Source organism: Corvus kubaryi, unplaced genomic scaffold (genome assembly GCF_017639235.1).
Source record: "Corvus kubaryi isolate FWS band 111438036 unplaced genomic scaffold, C.kubaryi_AGA036_p1.0 134, whole genome shotgun sequence".
NCBI classification, from domain to species: domain Eukaryota; kingdom Metazoa; phylum Chordata; class Aves; order Passeriformes; family Corvidae; genus Corvus; species Corvus kubaryi.
Genome location: NW_024580668.1, coordinates 7,580,662 through 7,605,779, shown reverse-complemented (window position 1 = coordinate 7,605,779; position 25,118 = coordinate 7,580,662). Strand labels below are relative to the sequence as shown.

Genomic DNA, 25,118 nt, shown 5'->3' with positions numbered 1-25,118 from the left:
AGAGGCTTCTCTTCTCCAGGCTGAACAACCCAAATTCCCTCAGCCTGTCCCCCTAGGAGATGTGCTCCAGCCTTTGGAGCATCTCTGTGGGCTCCTCTGGACCTGTGTTCCTGTTGCAGAGGCACTGAGTGGCTGCTCTGATGTCTGGGAGCGGGAGCTCCTCACCTTATCTGGGCACTGTGGGGATCTTCCAAGTGGTGCAGAGGTCTGGAATCACAACAGGATGAGCATGGCAAAGGTTGCCGTGCCTGAGCTTCCCTCTCACTTTTTCTTGGCAGGTCCGACTGATCTCAGCATGAAAGGTGGGGCCTCCAGCACAGCCCCCTCCAACAGCACCAGCCGGGGCATGCAGGCGGCCCAGCTCAGCCCCACAGAGATCAGCGCCGTGCGGCAGCTCATCGCCGGATACCGGGAGTCGGCGGCATTCCTGCTCCGCTCTGCAGACGAACTGGAAAACCTCATTTTACAGCAGAACTGACTCCCTGTGTCTGCATCGCTCCTCGGTCGAGAAGACAATTTATACCTGCTAGAAAGAGGCTCCTGGCGGTGTCCTGCTTCAGGACCACCATCGTCCTCCCGCCACGCGGTGGGCACATGTAGTTTTAGAAGGTGGGATCCAAAAGACCTGTTCTCTTTTACACTCCAAGCACCTGGGACTTCAGGCACAAGGACACGTTTTGGAATCGTACCAACACCAGTGCCTCTGGCTGACCAGAAGCCAACCCTGCAGCTTGGAAGGATGTGGGACTTTGAAGGGCAGAAGGGAGCCTGGGGAGGTTTGGGGCTGCAGATGTATTTAGAATAACCTTTGTGGACCCAAATGTTAGATTCCCATCCGCGGATAATTTCCAAGTCTTAGGTGAGCTGAATCACATATTTATTGAGAAATGGACCCTCCTCTCCCCTTAGTAATTTATTTTTCTGAAAATGGATTCTTTTGAGTTTGTACAGATTGCCAGTTTTTTGTCTGTCTGATCAGAAGGAATTTATTCCTGTGAAATAACACATTCCATATCACTACACTACTAATTTCCAGGCAGCTCTGCCTGTTTCTCTGGTGAAGCCTTGTCCCACAAGGAGCAAGTTTGCCATCCAGCCCTTGACATCGAGGCTGCTCAGCCTCCAGTGAGCGTAGTTGGGAGCTGAACAGCAGCGCAAGCGTCCTGCTTAGGCCTTTGTTCTAAGGGGTCCCGTAGCAGCAGTGGGGTCTGAACTTCCCGCAGAGACTTGGCAAGCTCAGCAGACCTCCGGCTGGAAGGACACCTCGCACTCATTAAAGTCATTGCAGATAAGAGAAGGAAGGAGGAAAGGAAGGAGATACCTGAGAAACACTGTCTTGTGGTCACCATCCGTACTCTACCTCACACTCCATTGTGGGCTTCTTCCAGGACTGGCCGCGCCGGTCCTGGGGGACGGTGAGTGTTGCAGACATGGGGATCGTGCCGAGGAGGCTGGAACCTCCGGCTGGAGTCCTGCTGTGCCCGGCCGTGCGCTCCGCTCCGTCCGCAGCCAGCCCCGGGGTAGCACTGGAGAGGAACCGCCCGGGCCCCACGGGTGTGTGAGGCAGGGTGGCCCCAGGGCTCACCCCGAAGGTGAGCTGGAGTGGTGACCGTCTGTTTCTGCAGGAGAGACGGGCAGCATTGAGCAGCAGAACTGACAAAGTCCTCTCCGGGGGCCAGGATCCTTCCCCCTCCCTGCTCACAGTCCTGGAACAAGCCCACAGTTCCCAAAGTGTGGAAGAACCGTAGTCCGATGACCATTCTGCCCTGTTTCCACCCCCCCAACGATGCACTTCGTTTTGCTCAGTGCAATACCTACTGCCAGTGCTGCTAACCCAGGGACCTCGCTCCGGCCAGGGGTGCTGAGCCCAGCCAAGCAATGCAACGTGCTCTGGAGCTGTGCAGAGACCGGCGAGGGTCCCGCTGCTCCCCGCCCCCCGCAGCCCCCCCACTTGGCTGAAGTCCACACCATGAGATAGAAATTCGATAAGTGTAAAGCTGTTTTGTAGGTAGAAACTTTCTCAGTTTGGAGCCAGCTTTTATCTTATTTTTTAGCCACTCAGAGCCAGCGGCCAGGGGCTGCTGCTCCAGCGGCCAACGCTGGTGGCACAGGCTTGAGCAGCCTTGGTCTGGCCAGGAGCAGGCCCGGGAAGTTCCCCTGTACCCTCTGTACCCCATGATGCTCCACACACTGGAAAGAGAAGCAAAACTACCCTGGTCTTAGAACAGAAAAAGCTGCTGGCTCCTGAGGCCAGATGTGCCTGGCCCCACAGCAGAAGGGACCAAGCGTTGCATTGACTGTTTTCCCCAAACCTTAAACTTTCCGTAGCATTTGGAGAAAAGGGACCCAGCCCCTGGCCGTGGGGTGCAGCTGAGGGGTCAGTGCAGAGACGAGGTGGTGGCTCTTAGACCTGAGCCGGTGCTGGAACCGGGAGCATCGTGGCCACACCCATCCCCTCCTGCCCGCAGCAGCGGAGCACGGGGAGGGGGCCCCGGGGACGCCAGCCCCCAGCCAGGGCTCAGACTTAACATTTTCCCCAGCACTTCACAAGCCTGCTTGGTTTGTCCACTGCATCCTCCCATACTTGGAATTTATGTAAATATTTATTTTTGTGTGAATACCATGAAGTAACAAACCTTTGACAAAATCTGTAACTGCAGCCATTTGTGAAAGTCTTACCGTTCAGGCAGGAGAGGCAGAGACAATCGCTGTCCCGGGATTCTCCCTCTCCGTGGTCTCCCACCCACACCGGTGCCTCTCTCCTCGGCAGAGGCAGCGGAACCTTTAGCCATAAGTTTGCCATCAGTTTGTACTGAAACAGAGGTAACCCGGGGGCACACGGACAGACCACCAACAGCCACAGTTGGGTTAAGTTTTATTTATCCAAGTCATTCCCGATCACCTCTGAACCTGTCTCGGCACATGTGGAAGTTCAGGAGCTCTCACACGTGGTCAAACTGCTGTAGAGGACACCGAGGCCGCGTTGTGCAGGAGGGTGCCCACCACCGCCCTGTCCCAGCACCTGATGTTTGTAGCCTGCAGCTGAATGGTACAGACTCAGATTCCCAAAGCCCTGGTGACAGCCACATCTGGGACAAGTTATGAAACAAACGGGATTGACTCCGAATTTCTGTCAGGGATCTTTTTTCTTCTTCTTTTTTTTTTCCTTTTTTTATTCTGTGAGCCACAGCGTTCTGGTTCCTTTGGCATGAGCTCCACAGACATCTCCGTGCTCTGCAGCTGCTCCGTGCTCCACCGTGGCTCCCTGTGCTCCAGGACTGTTCACAGCCACATTCCTGCGCTCTCACTGGGCAGGACGGGGTCAGGAATTGCTAGTCCGTGTTCTCAACAAGAAGGAACAAGCAGGAGCAGAATACACTGGCTTTCCAGATATCTGAGAGGTGGAAGGAGAATGCTGGGTTAGCAAATGGTCTGGATGGTCTTGGGTTTGGTTAAGAAAAGCTGATCACTGGTCAAAAAAAGAGATTTTTTTTTTTTAATTTAATTTTATTTCAACACACCCATCCTGCCCTGGACATGCGGTTCCCATGACGCTGTTTCTCTATGGGAGAGTGTTCCCGGGGTTGTGAGCAGATGTAACTTGTACCTCCCTGATCCCAAGGGCCACTTCACTCCCGGAGCGGCCGTCGGATTTAGTACCAGTTCATGAAAAAAAAAATGCTGCTTTGAACTCAGAGGGTTAATATACTTTTGATTTGTAATTTTTTGTAAAACTTTTTACAAGGTAGCATAGTATTTCACCAGACACCAACTACAATCCGTCCATGGTCTGATTTTTATATAATTTAGTGGTGCTTTAGAAACTTTTGTTCGGTTGTTTCGGAGCTGTACAGCTCAGTTCTTCGCCTGTATCTACCTAAGACCAATGTGAACCTTTGTATTTTTGCTCCTAATTTTGGACTCAGTGAAAGTGTACTGTTTACATGTACAGAACTCCCGACCCCGTGTGTTCTGCCAGACCTGCTGTTGAAGAGGAAGCTGCCCCTCACCCAGTTCGTCTGCTTAACCCAGCCACAGCCTCACCCACCCACCGACACGCGCCCGCCCCGAGGGACACCCCACCAAACCCAGACACCCTTTAAGCAATTTTGGGTTTTGCACAAGCTGTTGTATTCTTTTTCCCTGGTAGTTGCACGGATCGGCTGCAATTCCAATCGGGAGCTGATCCGGAGCTCTGAAGCACCAGGTCTGGGCAGTGCTGCTGCCTCCCCATCCTCCTCCTCCTCCTCCTGCTCCCACATGGGCGGGAAGGCGGCGCTGCCCGTAGGATCCAACTGATGTAGGGGAGCAGCGGAGGGAGCAGGGGGAAAACACTCCTGAGCAGAATTGGGAATACTTTAGGGAAGGGGTGAGCTCGCCCAAGCCGGCCGCTGGCTTGGGGTGGAGGGTGGGAGCGCGGTCCCGCGGGAGGCTCCCAACGAGGCAGAAGAGGCTCTTTGGGAAGCTGGTGCTTTCCCGAGGGCTCAGAGAGAAAGTGTATGGCACTTAATCCAGCTTCTAAGGTGACACTTTATTGCTTAATCAATTGATTCCTTTGGAAACGATATTTTTGCAGATAGGCACCTATGCAACTTCATGTGGCTCTTAAGCAGATGAGCACTTCCTCCTCAACGAGCTTGATAAGAGTTATTTGTGTTATATACTGTGGATTTTTCCAGTAAATGTGGCTTAATATTTTAATTCTTAGAATGTGTGTCTATTATATATGTGATGCAACTTAATTCTGTTCTGTTTGTGGAATGATTAGCACAGGCCAACTCCCTGTCCCCTCACTTAACAAAGACCAATGAGCTGTTAATCGAGCTGTTATCTCCATGGTATTACTTGCTAAATGCACTGATTTCATAAGTATGTGGAATCCTTTTTTTTTTTTCTTTTGAATCTGTATATCATATATAAGACTGAATCTACTTAATAAACACTGTATAACAAAAAGGGCTTTCTCCTCCACTGTCGAGCCCCGCTGGGTGCTGCTGGCCCCAGCGCTGCCCCTCGCCCCAGCCCCTGTGCAAGAGGTCGGTGCCATCAGTCACCAGAGCGGGATCTAAATTTAGGTGTTTAAAGGAAGTAAAAAAACCAAAACATCTCTCAGTCCTGTTGACATAAGCTGTGCTTTCCATTCCGTAACAGACAGCATGGGTACCAGAGAGAGCAGTGGCAGCACTCACAAAGGGGGCAAGGCACCAGTTTTATGCTTAACTTATATTTTGACAAAATTAATTTTGTGAAGTGTCTGGTTTTTGTGAGAAAAAAAAAGAAAAAAAAAAAAAGTTTTCATTGAAGTTTGTGCGAAGTTCTCCCTCATGGAAAATACTGATTTTTCGTTATCAGCTTTATTCACTAAGTATAATAAACCTTTGCATCCATAAATGTTCCTCTTCAAGCGCTGTATAGATACCATCTCCTGGTTTGACCGTCCGGAGACCCGGAGGGTCCAAAGGGTTTGCAGCTCCCATGGAAACGCAGCTGCCCAGGGGTGTGGGGGTGCCGGCTGGCCAGGCGGATGGGCTGCCCCTTCCTGGGATTTGCTGCGGCTGCAGCTGGGACCGAGGCCAGGAGGACCCACCTGAGTGTTCGTGCTTGTAAACGATCACCTGGGACAGCACATCCCAAATGGAGCATCCGCAGAATTCATTAATGTCTGGCAGCACAGCACTGGTGGCCCTGTGTCCCTGACACCGTCGGGTCTATGACCGAGCCTCGGGCTGAGCTTTGGTTCCAGATTTCCAAGGGAGCAAGGAAGAGGGCTGCAAGCCACGGGGAGAAGCAGTGCCAGGCCCCACCAGCTGCAAACCAGTTGGCATCACCTGCTAGGGCCTCCACAGCCCCGTGGCCGGACTGACTCAGGATGTCCCCATGCCTGCAGATGGCCCTGCCGAGCACGGCAGAGCCAGAGCCAAACAGCAGCTGGGCTGGGAGAGAGAAAATCTGTTACTTGGCACACAAATATCAAAGAGAGGGAAAAAAAAGAAAAAAAGGGTACTTGCTCTTTGTGAAATTCTGATGTTAATGGGTTTTACTCTTGAGACCCCCAAGCTCCCTTGTTCCAGAGGTAGCTAATCCTGATGCCATCACCCCACATCCCAATAAAACAGGGAAGGATTAATTACTGCATGTTAAAGCTTGGCTAAGTAACAACTCATTTTTTGCATTCCCCTTATTCAGTTTACTTAGATTATCCAGATATCTTTAACTACACTGTGTGCAGCCTGCCAGAGTCAGAACATCAATGAACCACCAAAAACCACAAAAGCCTTTTTTCTCCCCAAAAAGCTGGTGCCAGACCATCCACTGCCCCAGCCCTGGCTCCCTGTATGAGGCCATCGCTGCTGTTCTGCGCTGTGGAATGCCAGGAAGTTGGGGACTGTGTCACCACACGGATCTTGGCACTCCCACAGCCCCAGGCAGGAGATCCCTGCTCACCGTTCAGAATGTCCACGTAGTGAGAACCCAGGCACATAACATCACAATCCATCTTATTTCCTTACTGCCTAGAAAAGAGAAAGGACTTGGCCATAAAGTGAGTTTTCAAGTAGCTTCAATAAACTGTAATTGGTATCACATTTACGCTCTTGAGAAACATTTTTAGATCCATTTATCCAACAATGAGGGCAGTAACAGCAGGACCTGCCCTGACTGGGAAGAGTCTCAGTGCTGCTCTCACAGGCATCACCCCAGCAGGGCAGGGATTCCCTGTGACTGTGGGGAGCTCCTGCAGTGTCCCACTACCCCCCTGTGGCTCTCAGTCTTCAGGGTGTCCCTTCCCCAAGAGCCACACGGCACCTCTGCAGGAGCTGCACCATCTTCAGTGCTCTCCAAGTGCATAAAACCAGATTTAACAAAGCCAAGCAGCAACACAGCCCCTCCCCTTGGTGAGCAGAGCAGAACTCTGGAACTGCTGCAGTTAAAAGAGAGGAAAGGAAAAGCCACATTGCCTTAGAAAGGAAGAGGAGTTCAGAAAAAGGACTGAAACCACACAAGCAGATTTTACAGTGTTTATTTTTCCAATAGCACAAGGGACAGACACGAGCAGGCCCCCCCGAGGGCTCTGCCCCCCAGACCAGTCCTAGCTGAACACTGCAGTGGCCCCCCAGGAGGCAGAGGCAGCCCCCTGCTCCGCTCCCCATCTTTGGTAAGCAGGTTCCACACCTCCGCTCGCCCCCACTGGCACCGCAGCCCTGCCCAGGGCGGGGTGCTGCTGCACCGGGCTCTCTCATTCCCATGGTGGATGCATTGAAGATGAAACCATCTCAGGGACTGAATTTCTTGCACCCCTCACGATTGTGGCTGAAAGAGGAACTTGCACGGCTGAAAAAAAGTGCATGGTGAAGGGAGGTAGGATGGAGCTGGAAAAGGGACGAGAATAAACAAAATGAAAATAAACCCCCTAAAATTCTTGTTACTGCCCGCTTGAATAAACCAGCGGCTTCTCCTCCTCACTGAAGCAATTAACTCTTGATTAGGAATTGCTCCAAAGAGAAAGAGAATTGCAGTTTTGCTCTCCCTCTCTGGACGCACACGGATGTTTATTCACCTCCCTGCAGTGCAGGTACAGCCATGCCCTGGGAGCTCAGGTGCAGCAACAACTGGCAGGAGCTTAAATGAGCAACTGGGAGTGAGCTTGGCTCAGAAAATCCCACCTCGACATCCTTGAGCCTGCATAGCACAGTCCACCCGGGCACCACAGGCACAGGGAGGCTGTCGGAACTCAGACCCCAGTGTGGTGAGCCTCACGTCAGGCAAGACAGAATACAGTGGCTCTGACAATAACTAACACCACTTTAATGCAATACTGCTGTAGAGCCTGGTAGTCCAAGGAAAAAAAAAGGAGACCCCTTTATGCTCTATGTACATTACATCCATTTACAGTTGGCCAGTACTGTGTACAACATATAAATATATGATCAAACAGATGCAGAGAGGATACTTACAGGAGCCAAATAATTCACTTTATACATCCAAGAACGAAAGTATAAAAAAAAGGAAAAAAAAAAAAAAGGAAAGAACACTGCTTTAAATGTTAGGTGATGGTCACACAGATGCACAGCTCGATGCTCGCAGGTGCTCAGCTGCTTTGAGGTTTCAGGTCCTCACCACAGAGCTGCAGTGCAGAGCTCACTGCCCCAACCACTGAGCTCCAGGGAACCTCCAGCGTTCCACAGCAGTTTGTGGAAGTTGGCCAAAGGAGGCAGAAACAGCCACTGGGCCAGTTCAACCGGGAACAGTTCCCCAGCCACACAGCTTCCTCCAGGCCAGCAGAAGGCATTTGCTTGGCACTTGCCCCGAATTTTTTTTCCTCTTCTTGCATCCTCCACGTGGGCTCCATGTGGCACATGGTGGGCTGTACACGGCTCCACAACCCTGGAGAGCACGTCCCTGGGCACCAACATCCTGTTGTAGCATCCAAAGACCACACGGAACCATCCCTGCAGGGCAGCTCTCTGCTTACACTCACTGCACAGCAGCACTTCCCACACAAACTGGGAATGGAGATGGCAAAAGGGGAGAGTGGAAGACTGTAGGGCCTCACCTTGTGCAGCCCTGAAATAGCAAACACCATCTTCCAGTTCCTTTGGATGTAAGGATTTCCTCCACAGAAGGTCCAGGGATTGCCACAGCGAACCGCCTCTCCCCCCGGCATCGGCCTCAGCGCGGTACCAGAGCACAGCTGGAATTTCCACGATAGCAGGAAGCAGCAGGATCGCTCCCGTGGGGCACAGCCCACCCAGACCGGGGTGTCCCCGTCAGCAGGAACAGGCTCTGCACTGTCGATCTCCATGGGAAGGCAGCTCAACGTTCCTCACCAAAAAAAAGTGTAACAGCGTTTCTACTATGAACAGAGAGTACTTTGTGTACTTTGTGTACAGGCGTTAGGATCAGTCGTTATCAAAATACACACACTGAATATACAACCTGTCCCATGGCCATAATTTATTATCTCACCACAAGGCACAATACACAGAGCTTAGAGGGTCCTATACAGTCGTCGTGGCAGAAGGCGCCGCAGCCTTTGCACATGATCATGGCTTTGAGGCTGCACGAGCACTGGAACGAGATCTCGTCGACGCTGCTGCTGTCAGCAAACATCTGCACAGCCAGGGCCGTGTTCCGGCTCGCAGCAAAGTTCGCTTTGTGGGTGAGCTGCACCACGCTCCCAGCAAGGCCTCGGGGGAAAGCTGGAGTGTTGGATGAATAATTAAAGCTGGTGGAATTAAGCTGCAGCTTTGAAAGCTTCCCATAAAATGCTTGCTTGATATTGAGCTGAGAGGGGATGGATGAAGGCTCCAAAGGGTGACTCTGTCCTTTTCCCGGATCCCTTGAAAACTTAAAGAAGGGCCAGTCCATGACCAGTGGCTCTCTCTGCGTGTGCCCGGCCAGTTCTGTGGGCTGCTGGGCTGCACCCCCCCGGTTCTCCGCATTACTCTTGGCTGGGCTGCCACACACCAGCCCCTTCTCATTTCTGATCCCTCCTGGGGTGCTGCTGTGCTGCTTTGAAGTCCATTCCTCCCTAGCAGCTGGGATTCCTTCTCCCAATGCACAGCCCTTGTCCAAGGGAATCTGTTTGCTGGGGGACAAGGTTCCCATGGCTGAACCGTGATCCAAAGCCCTCGAGTGATGCAGCCTCACACTGGGGTTGGAAGGAAAACCAGAACCAAAGAGCTTTTTGCCTTGAACCCCACCGTAGTTTTTATTGACCAATGCACCTCCTGTCTGGTTTGGTCCAAGAGAAGTTACAGCTGGAGATAAAAACCGAGGCTCTGCAGAGGCATTCAGCTTCTCTGGGCTTTTACTTGCCATGACACTCTTTAATGGGTTGTGCTGTGGCATCCGGTGGACCTTGGGCAACTCCTTCTGCTCCTCAAAGCTACAGGAAGAAAATGTTCTTTCCCGAGGGTCCACATCTTCAGGCTTTGGAGAGGCACTTGCCACATTTGCCAGTTGGTCTTGGCAACTTAAAGTCGAGCCAACTTTGGAATGTTTTTCTGGGACAGCCTGATCCTCTGCACCCTCTGCTCTAGGCAATGCTGCCGCTGGTACACACGTTTTTTCCTGGGAATCTATGGAAGATCTCAGTGAGTGAACATCATCACTCCTGCTTTGGGCACTCATCTTTATTCCTACATCTGGAGAAGATTCTTTGCCAAAACAGTGACTGCTGCCTCTGTCCAGTTGCAGGGAGAGGCTTTCTGACTGTTTCTCCAGCACTGGCTGTGCAATTTCCAGCTTGATGTTGACGTGAGACACTGGGAGAACTTCCTCCAGTGGAAGCTTCCCCTTCAGCAGCTGCATCACCAAAGGGTTGTTGGTCTCAATGGAGGACATGGGCCGAGCAGAGCCGGCCGGACGCTCGGCTTTCTGGGGTCCCCACCTCTGAGGTGGGGGTGCAACCAAGTCCCCAGAACAGGCTGGACTCTCTGTCTCCACAGAGAATTTTGACCTAATCCCATTGCGCTTCTCACTGCTGCTGTGACAGGAAGCGCCTTTCCCAGCCACCTCCCTACAGCTGACACTTCTGAAACACATCTCCACCTCCACATTCTCATCAGCCATGTCCCCTTCCCAGTCAGAAGCAGTGTCTGTTGTTTCACTGTGCGTACTCTGTATTTCTTCATCTCCACTTCTCTTCAACTCCTGCGTCTCTCCCAGGGGCTGATGTGCGTTTTCTGGTTCGGTTCTGGGGCACCTCTGCCTTGGCTGCAGTTTTTCAGAGGTATCAATCCTATTCTGAGAAATACAGTCACCATGCACGGAGGGCTGCACTAGAGCCTCTGTATTTTGTTCCTCATTGCTCAGTTTGCCATCGCTGCCTTTCCCTGCCTGCAGCTGTGCAGTGTCACCCGCCGCAGGGATCACTTTCTTCACTCCAGCAGTCACCGTTTTGGAGGTATTACTATCAGCAACACATTTTTCCAGAAATGTTTTGGAGCTGTTATATCTAAAACCAGACACCTTCTCTGGATCATGGTGTTCTGTGCCACCTGATGACAATTCTGGTGGAAAAGAACAACTGGAGGAATTTTGCTTTACATCAGAAGGATAATCCAGCTGTATGGTGGGAGCACCAACATCTCCAAGTTCCACCACACCCTTGTCTCCCGTGGGACTGACCCCAGCTCCCTGCCCCCCAGAACATGGCAGACTGGTCACCACAGGAACCACACATCCCAGCTTTGTGCTCTCCTGTGATGCAGCACAAGATGGGAGTTTGGTCCTTTGGTCACGGAGGAGCTGCTCAGGACTCGCCTCCTGCCTCTCAGGAGTCGCATTGTCCAAGGATGATGCAGTCAGAGCACCACAGAACAGCCTCCTAGGTGACCCATCAGCAGGCTGAGTGTCCCCTGACCCTGTGGCACAGCCCGGAATGCCACTCCTTTCGCTTTTTGAGGAAGAGTGATCTTGTCTGGAAGAGAGGCAGGAATTCACGTTGGCTTCCTCAGCAGCCTCTTCGGAGCCAGCCTTCCCACCGCTCAGATGAACAGACGGCTGTAGTTGTGCTCGCTGTAGATCTGATGCACGTTTTCCATGAGCTCTCTTGGATCTCCTGTGCTGGGAACGGCCGCTGGATTCTCCTCCACCGCCTCCTTCATCGGTGCTTCTCCCCCCACCGGGGCCGCCCCCTCCTCCAATGGCGGCGGTGGCGGCTTCGCGCTGGGCTCGGGCTTGCAGAGCACGGGCCTTAATGTCTGCGAGGGTCCGGGCCCCGGGGCGGCCCCGGCCGGAGGACTCCGTGCTGGGGATGATCCGGGGGCAGATCTGGTAAGTGGGCTGACCTTTAACCACCCAGGGTGGTTTAATACGTGAAAGTTGAATCTGAAAGAAAGGGAAATGCGGTAAGTTCTAACACTGACCATGTCCAGCGAAATGCGTTTTACTGACAAGTGCTCGTCACAATTCTTAGCACAAAAATTCAACAAAAATTCCAACTTAGAAACTAATTTGGGCAGAGAAGCAGCATGGTCCCACAACCTCTGCTCTGTGATCTGTAAAGCTCAGTTCACACTAATATTGTTTTACCAGAGCCTGCAGGCAAATATGAAATAAATTGTTTATATTCATGTCTTCAGAGATCAAACTGGTCTCCTCTACATCAGGATGACTGCCCTGAAGCTACCAAAATGGGTATCCTGGTCAAAATGGGAAAAGTCAGGAGGAACACTGAGATTCTGTCTGCAAGGAAAGGAACTGAGAAACTACACAGGACAAAGAACACAATTTCAAGGTCTTTTGCAGTAAGTCAGCTCATTTCAGGCAGTGTTTTCTGTATCCACAGAAATGCAAATGAAGGGAGTAAGTCAAGGTTACCCTGTGCTCTTGTGCAAAGACCTTGGGATGATTTTCCATTCTCTGCCTGTCTAAACATGACAGCAAACTGTGGCAGTCAGAGGCACTTCACCAGCTCTACCAATGAAACCCTTTGACTCCTTCACTTAAGATGGCAACACCTGACATTTTAATAATGTTTTGATACTACTGAGCACGGCAGCCCTGAGACACAGCAGATCTAAAGCTCTTTCTTACCCGGATGGGTGGGACTTTGGGCTCCTCTTTAGTAGGCTGTGGCTTTTCTGGGTGAACACTTTCAATTGTGTTACGAAAGGACTGACGATCTTCAAGCCGGGGCTTCTTTTCGGGGAAGGATGCGGAGGCAGCCTCCTCAAAGCTTTTCCTCTTCTGCTCCTTGGACTCCTGAGCAGAGTTCTCCTGGGGCAAACTGGGAATTCTGCTGGCAGCTGCCAATGACGGATCTTCTGATTTGCTGTTTGATTTGGAAGTCTCTGGAGAGAGGTGCAGCTCGCTACTCTCTGCCTTCAATCCTGCAGCCGAGGGGCTGCTCAGATCGTCTTTCTTCAGGTCTGTCTCAGGCTTTGGCTCTTTATGAAGAGAGGGATCTGGCCCCACGGGAGCAGGCTCTTTGGGAGCCTCCGTGTGCTCGGGTTCCCGCAGTCTGTACAGGCTCCTCCTGGCCCGGCACCGCAGGTCAGCCCGGGAGCGTTTCCGGAAGCGCCCGTCCCTCTGGCGCGTGGTTGGCCCGCGCGGCAGCCTCGCTTCTCCTTTAACAGACAGCTCTGTCCTGTTCTCAGCATCCTCCTGCACCGAATTCTGTGCCTGGGATTCTTCCTGGGTCAAGCCCAACCTTTAAGGCAAACACAAAAGCCAGCTAAAAGCTAAAGCTCACCCCAATCTCAGTGTTACTGAATAGCACCAACACGGGCAGAGAGTCATCAAAGCCTCATTAACTCACCCTGCAAGGGGAGAACCCACACATCCCACATTGCTATCACATGGAATGAGAAAAAATCCCTAAAGATTTGTGATGCAAAACACTATCAACTTTTCTTGGAAGCAAAAGAGATGGGCTACAAAATTCTGCTGAACCCAGCCAATTCCACTAAGGATTTTCCCAGACCAGCACCTGGAACGATTCACCCCACAACCTGTGTTTTTCAAGGAGCTTACGCTGCATCTGCTCAGGTATCCACAAACAGAAACACACTCTGCCAACTGCATAAACATGGCTAAAACAGTATAGACATGGTAAAATTTCTCACTTTTGTCCATAGTAGTCCTCAAAGAACTTCTCTTTCCATTGCTCCACTCTCTTTTCCTTTTCCATCTCCTGCCGGATTCGAACTTGCATCTCATGGGTGAATTCACCTACATGGAAGCAAGAGACTGGAATTCAGTTCCAAACAAAACTCATTCTGCAAATGCAACCTCTAGTGTTTGAACAGTACAGCAGCTGCATATTTGAAAGACAGACCTGCTGTTAACACCCTGCTCCCCATCCTGCCTCTGGATCCAGGTGCTACCTGTGGCTCCAGAAAAAATGGTGTTTTCACAGACAGGCCACCATTTAAGGAAAAATAAGTCTGGCACTACTTTACACCTTCACCACTTAATTCTGAAGGTCCCATGGCACCAGAAGAAATCATATCTTTGATTTTAAAGGGAAAAAAAAAAAAAAAAAGTTGGGTGCAACACAGATATGCAACAAAGTTGGACTAAGTTCCTGCTCATTAACTGTAAAAGCAAACCCAAAAATCCTACAAAATGAGCACCTATTTCCCAGGCACTCAGGAAAGCAAAGCCACTCACCGTCAGCGAGCCGCTCCCTCCAGCTCTGTGCAGCGTGGGTGAAGAACTCGTTGTTCAGAGCGCTGCTGCTGAGGCGCATCAGCCCGTCAGCCCCCACCTAGCAGGACAGACCCAGGACAAACAGAACTCACCTGCTCCAGCTGTTCCACACTGAAGAGGTAATCAGGGAAGGGAAAACACCCAAGTGCTTGTACCTGTCTATCAACTTCAGGCAGGAGGTAAAGCAGCTGCTGCTGGAAGTGTGATGGAAGCGCATTAAAGGTCCTGGAGTTGATCAGCGCTCGCAGGTTTGTGTTGACAAGGATGGAGCCTGGGGTTTCAAAGTCAATATCCTCACCCCTGTTCCGTTTCATCTGCCCTGGAGTTTAAGGACAGGCAAATAAAATTAACATTGTTGTATAGAAGTATTTCAGCATTATGGGCTGAAATTTATGTCAAACTACAACAGCAAAAGGAGCTAGGGAGATGAGAAAGACTGCAGGACTCTCCAACACAGTAATTAACAGACACACATCTGGAATTCTGACAAGAGGTCACAGTTCAGCCATATTCAGGTACAATTCACAATGCTGCTCTTCAGACCAGGCAAACTTTTAAACAATTGTATCACTAACACTCAAGATGGAAAGCCTGGCTTGTGACCCCAGGTCATCAAATGCCTCCTGGTGCTCTTCTCAGATACACCTGGACTTCATCATCACCAGTTATCCTTCTGCCTTTAACCAGGAGCACGTACCTGCCGTGGGCTTTCGGATGCCCCTCAGCAGCTGTGGAGGATCCCTGTTTATCTCTGTCCTACTGCGCAGGCTGGTTTTGCACAGGGCCAAGGAGCTGCTGCTGCTGCTGGATGTGCTGCTGCTCTCCCCATCAGCGTGCCTTCCTGTGAAGCCTAAAAGCAAAACAAGTTCATAAAAATATGCAAAGAACAGTCAAAGCCCAACTGGGAGAGTGGTTTAACATACAGGAATTCTCCGTTAGTAACAAATCTGCTATTATAGGGTATTGCCCAGGTACCAACTATGTTGAGTGAGTTAAGCATACACACAGTGCAGCATCACTCAGTCTCAGCAGGTGTTACAGAAATCCTCAGGCAAACACAGATGACTGGGGACTGACTGAGAGAGATCTGTGATGTCACTAGGATCCCCCCAAAGCCATGCTCACCCGAGGCAGACTCCATGTGTGCCCCATTTACTTTCAGTGGGGTTAACACCACCCGTGGCAGCATCACACCTGTCTTTTTCTTCTGTTTGGATGTCTGCAGACCAGAGAGAAACCAAAAACAAAACAAAGGAATGAAGGCATTATGGAAGGGTATAATAATATTCTAAGCAGCATGTTCCTCAGTTAAAGAGCTACCTGGCTCCTCCTAGGTGAATCTTCAGGCAACACTACATTTAGGACTAGCAGAGAATTCAAAATTGCCTTCCCATACATGATCCCTCCCCAGTCTGCCACTTCTTGCCCAAGGAGACAGCCTCGTAACTCTCTCTGAGGCACTTGTGCACAAATAATCCCTGTCATACCACTCCAGCAGTAATGAAAGCTCCCCTTGAGAGGCTTCACCCTTCCCATTAGTCCCACTTTTTCCTACCTGGGAAGCGGTTCTGTAACTCTCCCTGGTAGCAGGTCCCTTGCTCTGAGATTCAGTGGAACACGAGGCATTAGAAGAAGTTTCATCAAGAGACACTGAAAGAGATGGGCTCTCAGTCAGACACAGAAGTAGGTCCTGGAGTTTAAGGTTAATGTCACCAGACACTTACCATCATTGTCACCACTCACAGTGCTGGCTTCGTTGGACCCACAGCTTTCTGCATCTGCTGTGTCCTCCACCTCCTCCCCTTCTGGCACTGACAGGTTCCGGGACCACTGCAAGGCATCTTTCTAGAGGGAAAACAGAACTGGAGTGGCTACAGCCCTCCCTCCCAAACCTACACCAATGGGAGCAGACAGTTAACTTTAACCTATACATACTTGAACCTAAATTTTTTTCCCTATTTTAATCCTTGATGCAGAAAGGCGTTTTAAAGTATATTTGGGCTCATAGTGGAACAGAAGTCACCTAAACGAAGAACACTTAATAGCCCCCTCCTAGACAAGTAATACATCTCCAAAATACCAGGTTAATAATAAATAATTTAATAAGAAGGTTCATAATACGTCACAATTTTCTGCAAGCAATGAGTTCCTATTAAAGAGAAGCATCTCACTATGAAAGAATAAGTAACATCAGAGTGGCCAAACACTAAGATAGCAAGCTTAGGAGATGTATTTCCTACTTGTACAATATAAGCCATTTCAATGCCGTCTATTTTCAGCAAAATGTGTCAATTCAACAAGATTTTCTAACAGCAGACAAATGATGGAAATTAAATAGCTGGGATCTATCAAGTTGATATTTATCAGGGAATCCAACAGCACAAAACAATGCAAAAGAAAAGCCCAAGACCAGAAACATTTTCAATACTTAACATTACTGGAACAATAAAATAAAAAAAAAGTATTCCAGAGAGATTTCAAGATCTGAGGAAAATACTGATGCTAAATAACATGGAATGTAGTGGAACACAGATCAAGCAGCAAGAAGAATGAATATACATTTTCCTATCAAGATTTTACTTGTCGCTACAAGCTCTTGGACCAATTCCTTGGTTGGCTCTTTTCCCTGGTGGCTGGCAGCAAGAGAGTGCATGGGTCTGTTCTGATGAGCAGCCACCTGAGCTGGACACCAGGCACTGCAGTAAGAGGATTCATCTTGCTTGTGCAATTCAAGAAATAACAGTTAGGGTTTTTTTAAGGAATTTATCATAGATGGCTGAATATAGCTGAAAGGTACAAGCTCCACGGAAATAATGAATTCCAGACCCTCTCTCACATGATGATCTCACTGCTCGTGATGCTCAGTGATAGAGTAACACTCAGTCCTGCACAAGGAGCAGAACTCACCCCTAAGCCCTCAGCTGGGAGCAGAGCTCAGCATTTACCTTCAGTGTGAAAAGGCTGATGCGTCCAGGCAGTTTGTAAAAGAGCCCATCCCCTCCCCGGGAATTGGAGTGGAGCATGGCATTGAGGCAGGCCAGGGGAGACGTGCCACTGCAACAGAGAAAGGAAGAAAGGAGATAGCTTAAGAAATGGATTATCAAAAAAACAGCCTGAAAGATCTGGTTAAATGGGCATCCTTTAGCTGATCAGGGGAACAGAGGTGATGCCATTAACTTTATGGGACAGGCACTTCAGTCGGAACAGTGTCACTGATTTCATTTTGACCTGTACATCCGCCTTGCACATCACAGCGAACAGGAAACATGAGACCAATTTTAAAGCTACCCTCGTCTGTTTTCAGACATTTCTAACTTTTATTACCTGTTTCCTCCCCTTCTGTCCTGGAAACCTTCAGTGTTGGATTGATTTTACAAAACCCCCAGATTTATTCAGCAGTAGAAAGATGTAAGCAAACTGTACACACATGTGTTACTGCAATGTCTCCCTGATATGTCACAGACCAAACTGCTTGAGCAAAGCTCAATACAAAGGCTCTGATGCTCTCATTTGTTAAGTCCTACATAACTCCCTGGTTAAAGCCCCATCCTACGCTCACACTGATGGAACTGCTGTGCCACGTAATATGGTGTTTTCCAGTAAGTCCCACATGTACAGTAAGAAAGTTGTCTGGAAGACACATTACAGCACTATCGACTGCATTCTTAGTAAAAGTGAAACTGAAAACTGGACTGAGATAAAATATTTCAAAGAAAATCATTCTGAAATCAAAAACATAGCACAATTTCAGTTTCCACCCTGTATGTGTTTGGGTTTTGGACATTTCTTCACATGCCACAGTGACAGGAAAAGTTACCCTGTATCACTTCTAGATCATGTGAACAAAATTTCCAGCCTTCTGTCCTGTTAGACAGTGCTTTCCCCTCTGTGTTTACCAGACACTCCAAGCACGCTCACCAGCCACAGAGCTCTCTTAAAATGGCAAAGTAAGTAATCTTCCCCGAAACAAGAAAAAAACCAAGCGGTTAAAACTCTGCCAGGAGCTAAACTCAGCATGGTGCTGGCTCCTGGGAATGTCAGTGCCCCGTATGGAACACAGCCCTCCCAGGAGAGCAGTGTGACCCCCAAACCAGGGAGCCCCACCTCAGGATTGATTCAGAAGGAAAAACATCTCAAGGCACTGAGCTATTTCCTTCAGGAAATGGAGTTTCAGGAAGAGCTTCTATACAAGCACCAGCAAAGCCTGCTGCACGTTTGGCCAGGCAGGCTCACTGCCTTTATTCTGCGAACAATCACGCTCTGAAGAAAACAATCTTTTCTTAAAGCAGAGAATTAATGACATGGGAAGGAAAAGCAGATATCCCAAGGGAAACCACCGACCTTTAAAGGAATGAGTTGGCTTTGTGGGATTTAACATGACACATGTTCCAAAGTCTGGTCTTTACTTAAACGCTGTGACAGGTCACTTGTAAAAACTGGGAAAGCACAGGATAATTTATGTGTGTGAAGAGCCCTGATATTATCTCTGGCAGGGGACAGCCTGTGCACAGAAATCTTCAACTGCCTGCTTAGGTAACAGGATTTATGTGAGAAAGTTGTAGAAGAGTGATTAAAGCAAAGCTCTATGAAGGTCCTCATTAAAATCTGTCTGAATTCTACTCAGAGCTGTGACCCTACTGCCCACATCCAAACCAGAGAAGATCTCAGCAAGCATCACCAAATCATGAAATAGTTTGGGTTGGAAGGGACCTTAAAGACCATCTTGTTCCAAACCCCCTGCCATGGGCAGGGACACCTTCCACCAGATCAGGTTGAACCAAGCAATGTCCAGCCTGGCCTTGGAAACTTCCAAGGATGGAGTAGCCACAGCTTCTCTGGACACCCTGTGCCATTATCTCACCACCCGCACAGGGAAGAATTTCTTTCTTATATCCAATCTAAATCTATCCTCCTTCACCTTAAGGCCATTGTCCCTTGTCCTATCACTACATGCCCCTGTGAAAAGTCCCTCTCCAGCCTTCTTGTAAGCCCATGGAAGGTGGGTGTTCCAACAGTTCCAAATCCGATGCAGCAGCACACACCAGCCTCATGCCTCTCCAAACAACAGCAGGTCCCACACCCAACACCTTCGTACATGTCACAGATTTTGACTATTCAAAACACCCCAGCTGTTTCCTGATTTCACACAAACAAGGTGCAAAAACGAGCTAACATTTAGGTCCCAGAAGAAATCAGTTTGCCTTCCGTAGTTAGGTAAAGTACAGGTTCAGGAAATGCACACACCACAGTGAAAAACCGTCCACAGAAACAAAGGGAGGGAGAAGCAAGACTAGAAACAGTCCTTGCATCTGGATTTCCCAAAGTCCATCCCTGGACAGCAGCTTTTCGTGTCTCTGGTAGTCAAACTTCCTTTTTATTTTTTGCCAGGTAGCAGTAACTGAGGCATTTGACTATCACAGTTACCCACTTTCTTTGAGCTGCAAGACACTCTGTATTTCTACTACTGTCATGGAAACAGAGGGAAGCTCACAGGAACTTAACCAAGGAAAGCAGTCTCCCACTTCTGCCCTTTCCAAGGCTCTGCATCAGGTTCTTTTCCACATGAAACCCACTCTGCAATGGGCATGTTGGGCATCTCCTCCCTATAATGTCAAGAGCCACAACCATGTGATGTGAGCTGTGCCCTCCTGGTGCTCAAGAAACTGAGCATAAGCCAGTGACATGAAAAAGCCTGTCTCTTCTAAAACATAATGTCTGCTCTAGAAATGAAGCATCAGAGGAGATAAAATTTAAACTGTTCTCAAACTCAGGTCACAACAGCAGAAACTGCTAGGAGCTACTTATGTGAGAACTGTGTGAGTGACTGTTAAGTACAGCACAATGCAGGGGCCTGATCTGCAAGAAGCATTTATTTCACAATAGATGGATGAAGGGACTCTGTAAATTATCAAAAAATCCAAGAACATCTTCCAGTTATTATCAGAGAAAAAAACCCCTCACAATCTGTATATAAATGTCTGTACTGTCATCTCAAATTACTAGGCTGAGAAGAGAAAAAGGGAAGCAAAGTGGGCTGGGGATGAGGCAGAACTGTATGAAGCAACACCAGCCTTCATACACTGCCTCCCCCATGCTCCACACTGGTTTAGACAAAACCATCAATACTAACCTCATTTCCTTTAGACCTTCAGCCTCTATGACCTGCAGAATCTGTTTTGGGGTCATAGGAGCATCTGAGTAATTTTCCAGCACCTGAAAAGACAGAAAGACATTACAGCATTGGCTTCTGCATTCCCAAAACTCCTGCATCAGCTGTGGCCCAGACCCAATAATGTGCCTCTTCGAACCTGCTTCACCTGCAAAGACACACAGTAAAATTTCAGCCTACCTCAAGATCCTGGTGAACATGGATCAAAGCCACAAAAGGCTTTACCTTCATCTCTTCCCTAATTAACCAAAATACAAACATGGAGGAGAAAAAGCAGCAGAATTTGGCCTTGACCCCAGTGGAAGCTTTACCAGACTTCACTATACATTAGATGGAGCTGCTGCCATATCAACCTTCCAAACTGAACAGTGGTTAGTGACCTCTAACGATGTAAAACCTTCTCCTACCTCTCCACAAAGCATCCAGTATTTTTTTGTCACTAAAAGTATTACTGTGCAGCCATACAATCCAATAGTGTACCTTCTTCAGATTACTGCATTCATTTTATCTTCACTCCACCCCAGGAAGGGAATCACAAGTTAAGAGTCATAATTCATGTCAGAGAAGGACAGAATTCAGAAAAGGACAAAATAACAGTAAAGGATTTGGAAAAAAAATCTGGCTAGAAACTTAAGAGTGCTTGCCTTTGACATAAAATGAAGAAAATCAGATATTAAAAGGCAATACAAAAAATAACAATGCATCCTTTCATATATTATATCAATAATAGAATTGTCACTTATAAATGAAGAAGTAAAGAGGTTATTACTTTATTTTTTTCAAAGCCTGTGCAACTTACTGCTCCAAAATGGCTGGAAGCAAGAACTCAAGGATTCAAAGAGAGGACCGGACATTTCTGTGGATAAGAAGATTATCCACATAAACAGGAAACAATGAGCAAAAATAAGCAGCAGTAGATGTAAACCACGCAGTTTCTTTGGGAGCAGATTACCCTACAGCTGCCGACCATGCGCCAGCTCCTGCGCCTTCCCCGGCAGCAGACAGTGCTGCTCTTGGAATGCAAAGGCACCCAGCTCCACAGACCTGGGGCCACGAGCAAAAAGAGGGTGAGACAGGCACAGGCCATGGCCTGGAACAGGCATGGAAAGCAGCAACAGGAATTCACTCAGGAACTTTTTGATCATAACCGTGGTCTAAACTGCCCCAGCATTGTGGCCACACAATGCACAGCCCTGGTGTCTTTGTCCCCACACTTTAAAGTCAGCAACACGGTGCTGTCTCTCAGTCTGACTTGTGTGGGAAGCCAGAGGAAGGACCCAGATGCCCCATTTCCATCAGCAAAATCTAGAAGTGAGTCACTGCAGCAGCCACGCCAAACGGACATGTGCAAAGTCATCCCAAAGCTGTGCAGGGCAACGTTTGCACCTCAAACCATCTCCACCCTCCACAAGTAATGAAAAACCCAACTGCAATTCTGCACTTCAACTGTATGTTGTGATAAGGCCAGGTTGGATGGGGCTTGGAGCAGCCTGGACTAGTGGAAGCTGTCCCTGCACGTGGCAGGGGGCTGGAACGAGATGATCTTTAAGGTCCTTCCAATCTAAATCTTGATTCTACAAATGGAATTTCTTAAATCATATCCACCCAACAGGTATTTTGCAGATGCTTGAAGCTCACAAGCTTCTGCGAATAAGATAAGAACCTCATGGGGAAGGGAATTCAAGAACTAACTAGAGTTAAAACCCAATGAAAACATGAAGAGTGTAGAGAAAAATCAAAGCAAGTGATGAGCCATATTCAGAGAGAGTAAACTAATTAAATTCCATACAGCCCCATCACACTTTTTCCTCTCTCCATAGGTTATGAGGTCCCCATGCCTCCCTCCTGAGCTGTCACCCCATCACTCAAAGGCTGCAGACAGCTGACACAGGGAAACTCATTGCCCCTGAGCCCAGTGAGATCTGCAAAATACAACACGTCTGTTCCAAAAAATCAGGGAATTATTCAAACCTCTCTCCAGTGACAGACACAGCAAGTGAAGTATGTGGCCTAAAACTGAGCACAAAGGAGCATTTACATACAGATAAAAGAATCTACGCTCAGGGGAACAATTTCCAATCAAGAGCTGTATTAAGTGTACAGAGCACTTAATGGGAGAACTGAGGGAGAGAAGATCCTGCAAGCTTTAGACACCAAACCCCAGTCTCCAGCACTGCCCCTTCTATCCCTCTCCAACCTGACACTCCCAGCACCACATCAGCCTTACAGCTACAACTTCAACACTGGCTATTCCTTACCCCCAAAACAGAATTTTCCCTCCTCCACTATTTATAGCACTGATAGCTGAGGGTTCCTGTGCCCCTAATCATGGAAGTTTACATCACTTCCTCAATTTACTGGTCAACTAGCTCTGACAGCACTTGTGGGATCCTGCCATGGCTTTGGGCATCCAGATGAATCTTTAAAGGTTTGTTTTATGGAACATGCAGAGTTTTGGCTCTGTAGGAGGAGCAACACTGAAGAACACTTTTGCCTGTGACTCTCAGAAACATTGAGAGGAATACAAAATACACAGCACACGTCAGAGAGGGAAATTAAAAGCATTTTGACAGGGAGCATGTGTAAGACTAGTGTGAAATAAAGATCTATTTTTAGTGGATTTACAATCAGTCCTGCAAGCTGGAAGTGCAGCTACGCAACTCTAGGTCTCTCTAAGTGGATAATCTAGTATGAGATGGTTCTATTTCTGGTTCATCAATGGCTCTAAGATGCTGTTGAGGCTTAGGCATCTCATGCACCACTGTGCCTGAGGTCCTGGCCAAAAGACAGGTGAGAAGAACTGTGTGAAGAGATGCCTTCCCCATCACACGAGGATGATGAGGTGTATTAGGTGACTGCTTTAGAGTCACAGTCACATGGGCTGCTTTGGGCAGCCTATAAATACTGATTTTTTTCACCTGTCGGAGCCCAGGATGTTTGAATGAGCTGACTTTGTGCAAGGTCACATAGCACAGCCTCTGCCCCCAGGGTCACCTACCAGGAAAGCATCCCTGCCACCTGCAGTGACACACCTGGTTCACAGAACATGGATCCCAAGGAGAAATGCAGGATGGAGAAGGAGACCAGCAGACTCCTGCAGTGAAGTTCCACAGTGGCTGCCTTATGCCCTTCTCCAGTTTTTCAAGCAAAGCCACATGGGTCTAAAATATTATCATTTACACACAAAAGATGATGCAAGTTGCTGGAAGTCAGATGCTTGTCTGATTAGGTTTCTTCCTGGCAAGCAGTAAGAAAACACTCCAATAGCCAAAAAAAATCTTACTCAGAAGCACCAAGACTTATCCTGAACATCCTCAGTACGAGACATGAGCTTCACTGGACTCACCCACACTGCTCCTTCTGAATGTTTACATGCTTCAGTGCATAACCTGAGCTGGCAAAACCAAAACAAACACACACAACAGACAAAACAAGGAAACAAGCCACACTCAAGCCCTGTAAATCCATTTCTACATAAGTCCATGGGCTACACAGGAGGAACACATGTATCCTCACGAGTTGTACACCACTGACACAGCTACAGGGAGAAAACGCAGGATCCGTTCACATCCAGGCAGCTGGATCATCCCTTACTTCATCCCTGCACTGCTGTACCTGTGTCACTGGGTCACCAGGAGAGAACCAGCTCCTTCCACCCAAATGCCAAACAGCCAGCCTAGACACCTCGGCACGCAGCCCTTAAACCAAACCTCTGACTAGCTCACTGACAGACACTGAAGTTATTCTTCTTTTTAGATTTCCTACTTCATAACTGGGGTTCAAGACAGATCCAGCTTCACAGAGGGAAGTCACCTTCCTCCCACTGCAACGGTCCAATGACAATGGCATTCCCACAGACACCACCAGAGCAGAGCCAGGCTTGGAAGTTGAAGCCATCAACAAGGAGATTTTTTAAGACAAAAGGACTAAGACATCTCCATGGCCATATCTCCTAAACCCAAAAGTGACCAAATACGGGCTGATTCAGGGTTGTTCAGTCTAGCTGCTGCTCCGGCAGCCCGACACACGCCACCGGCCCTCGGGCGCTGCCGGCGCACAGAAGGAATCCGTACCCTCGGTAATTAAACCGGAAACTTTTGACAGCGGCCGTGCCCTCTCCGGAGGCTCCGGTTCCTCCCATGGAGCTTTAAATCATTTGAAAGGAAGAGAATGAGCGCGACCGTTCCCGCAGCCCTGCCCGGCACGCACTGAACCGCTGCGGGACGGCACCTCCCGTGTCCCATCCCGGGACCCGCTGCAGCCCCGCCCGGCGGGAGGCGGCCGAGGCCGCTGGGACCCCCGGCGGGCGGGCAGCTCGCCACCGAGGGCCGGGGGCCGCGCTCGCACCGTCCCGGAGCGCATCTCGTTCCCACCGGGCTGAGGAAGAAAAACAACCGTGCAGGAGACCCCGACCACAGCGGCCGGTGGGGGAACCGCGGGAAGCCGCGGGACCGGGCGGGGAACGGGCAACATCGCCCGCGCCCTCCAGGCGGACCCGGCCCCCGCTTTTACCCCCTCAAAAGCGATGGCGGCGCCGCCGGCCCCGCTACTCGGGGAGGGGCCGGACGCGGCGGGGAGGCCCTGGGGCACGGCGGAGTCCCCGCGCCCCCTCCCTGGACGCCCCCCCGGCCTCACCAGGCGGGCGGCCTCGGCCCACGTGCGCTCCTTCTTCCTCCTCTGCTTCATCTCCTTCATCCTCCTCCTCCTCCTCCTCCTCCTCCTCCTCCTCCCGCGCGGGCGGGCGCGGCGGGCGCGGACCGTTGGGCGCGCGGGCGGCAGGCGGGCGGCGGCG

General features: G+C 49.6%; 2 protein-coding genes across 3 annotated transcripts in view; one reads left to right on the top strand and one right to left on the bottom strand.

Annotated features, from left to right (window-relative positions):
- The window catches only part of NOL4L (nucleolar protein 4 like), a 68,668-nt gene extending 63,277 nt beyond the window's left edge, over positions 1 to 5,391 (top strand). For both annotated transcript variants that reach the window (XM_042048457.1, XM_042048466.1), the window contains one exon: positions 279 to 5,391. In XM_042048457.1, coding sequence (XP_041904391.1) covers positions 279 to 478 — 200 coding nt within the window. In that variant the 3' untranslated portion in view covers positions 479 to 5,391. The remainder of the gene's footprint in view (positions 1 to 278) is intronic.
- A 1,611-nt stretch (positions 5,392 to 7,002) lies between these two features.
- Positions 7,003 to 25,064, bottom strand: ASXL1 (ASXL transcriptional regulator 1). The gene is made up of 12 exons (XM_042048445.1): positions 24,962 to 25,064; positions 20,288 to 20,370; positions 17,103 to 17,211; positions 15,882 to 16,002; positions 15,713 to 15,807; positions 15,283 to 15,376; positions 14,855 to 15,007; positions 14,313 to 14,476; positions 14,119 to 14,215; positions 13,572 to 13,677; positions 12,541 to 13,156; positions 7,003 to 11,832 (listed from the first exon to the last, which is right to left on the bottom strand). The coding sequence occupies exons 1-12, from the start codon at positions 25,019 to 25,021 to the stop codon at positions 8,956 to 8,958; spliced, it is 4,575 nt and encodes a 1,524-aa protein (XP_041904379.1). The 5' UTR covers positions 25,022 to 25,064; the 3' UTR covers positions 7,003 to 8,955.
- Positions 25,065 to 25,118: the final 54 nt, after the last annotated feature.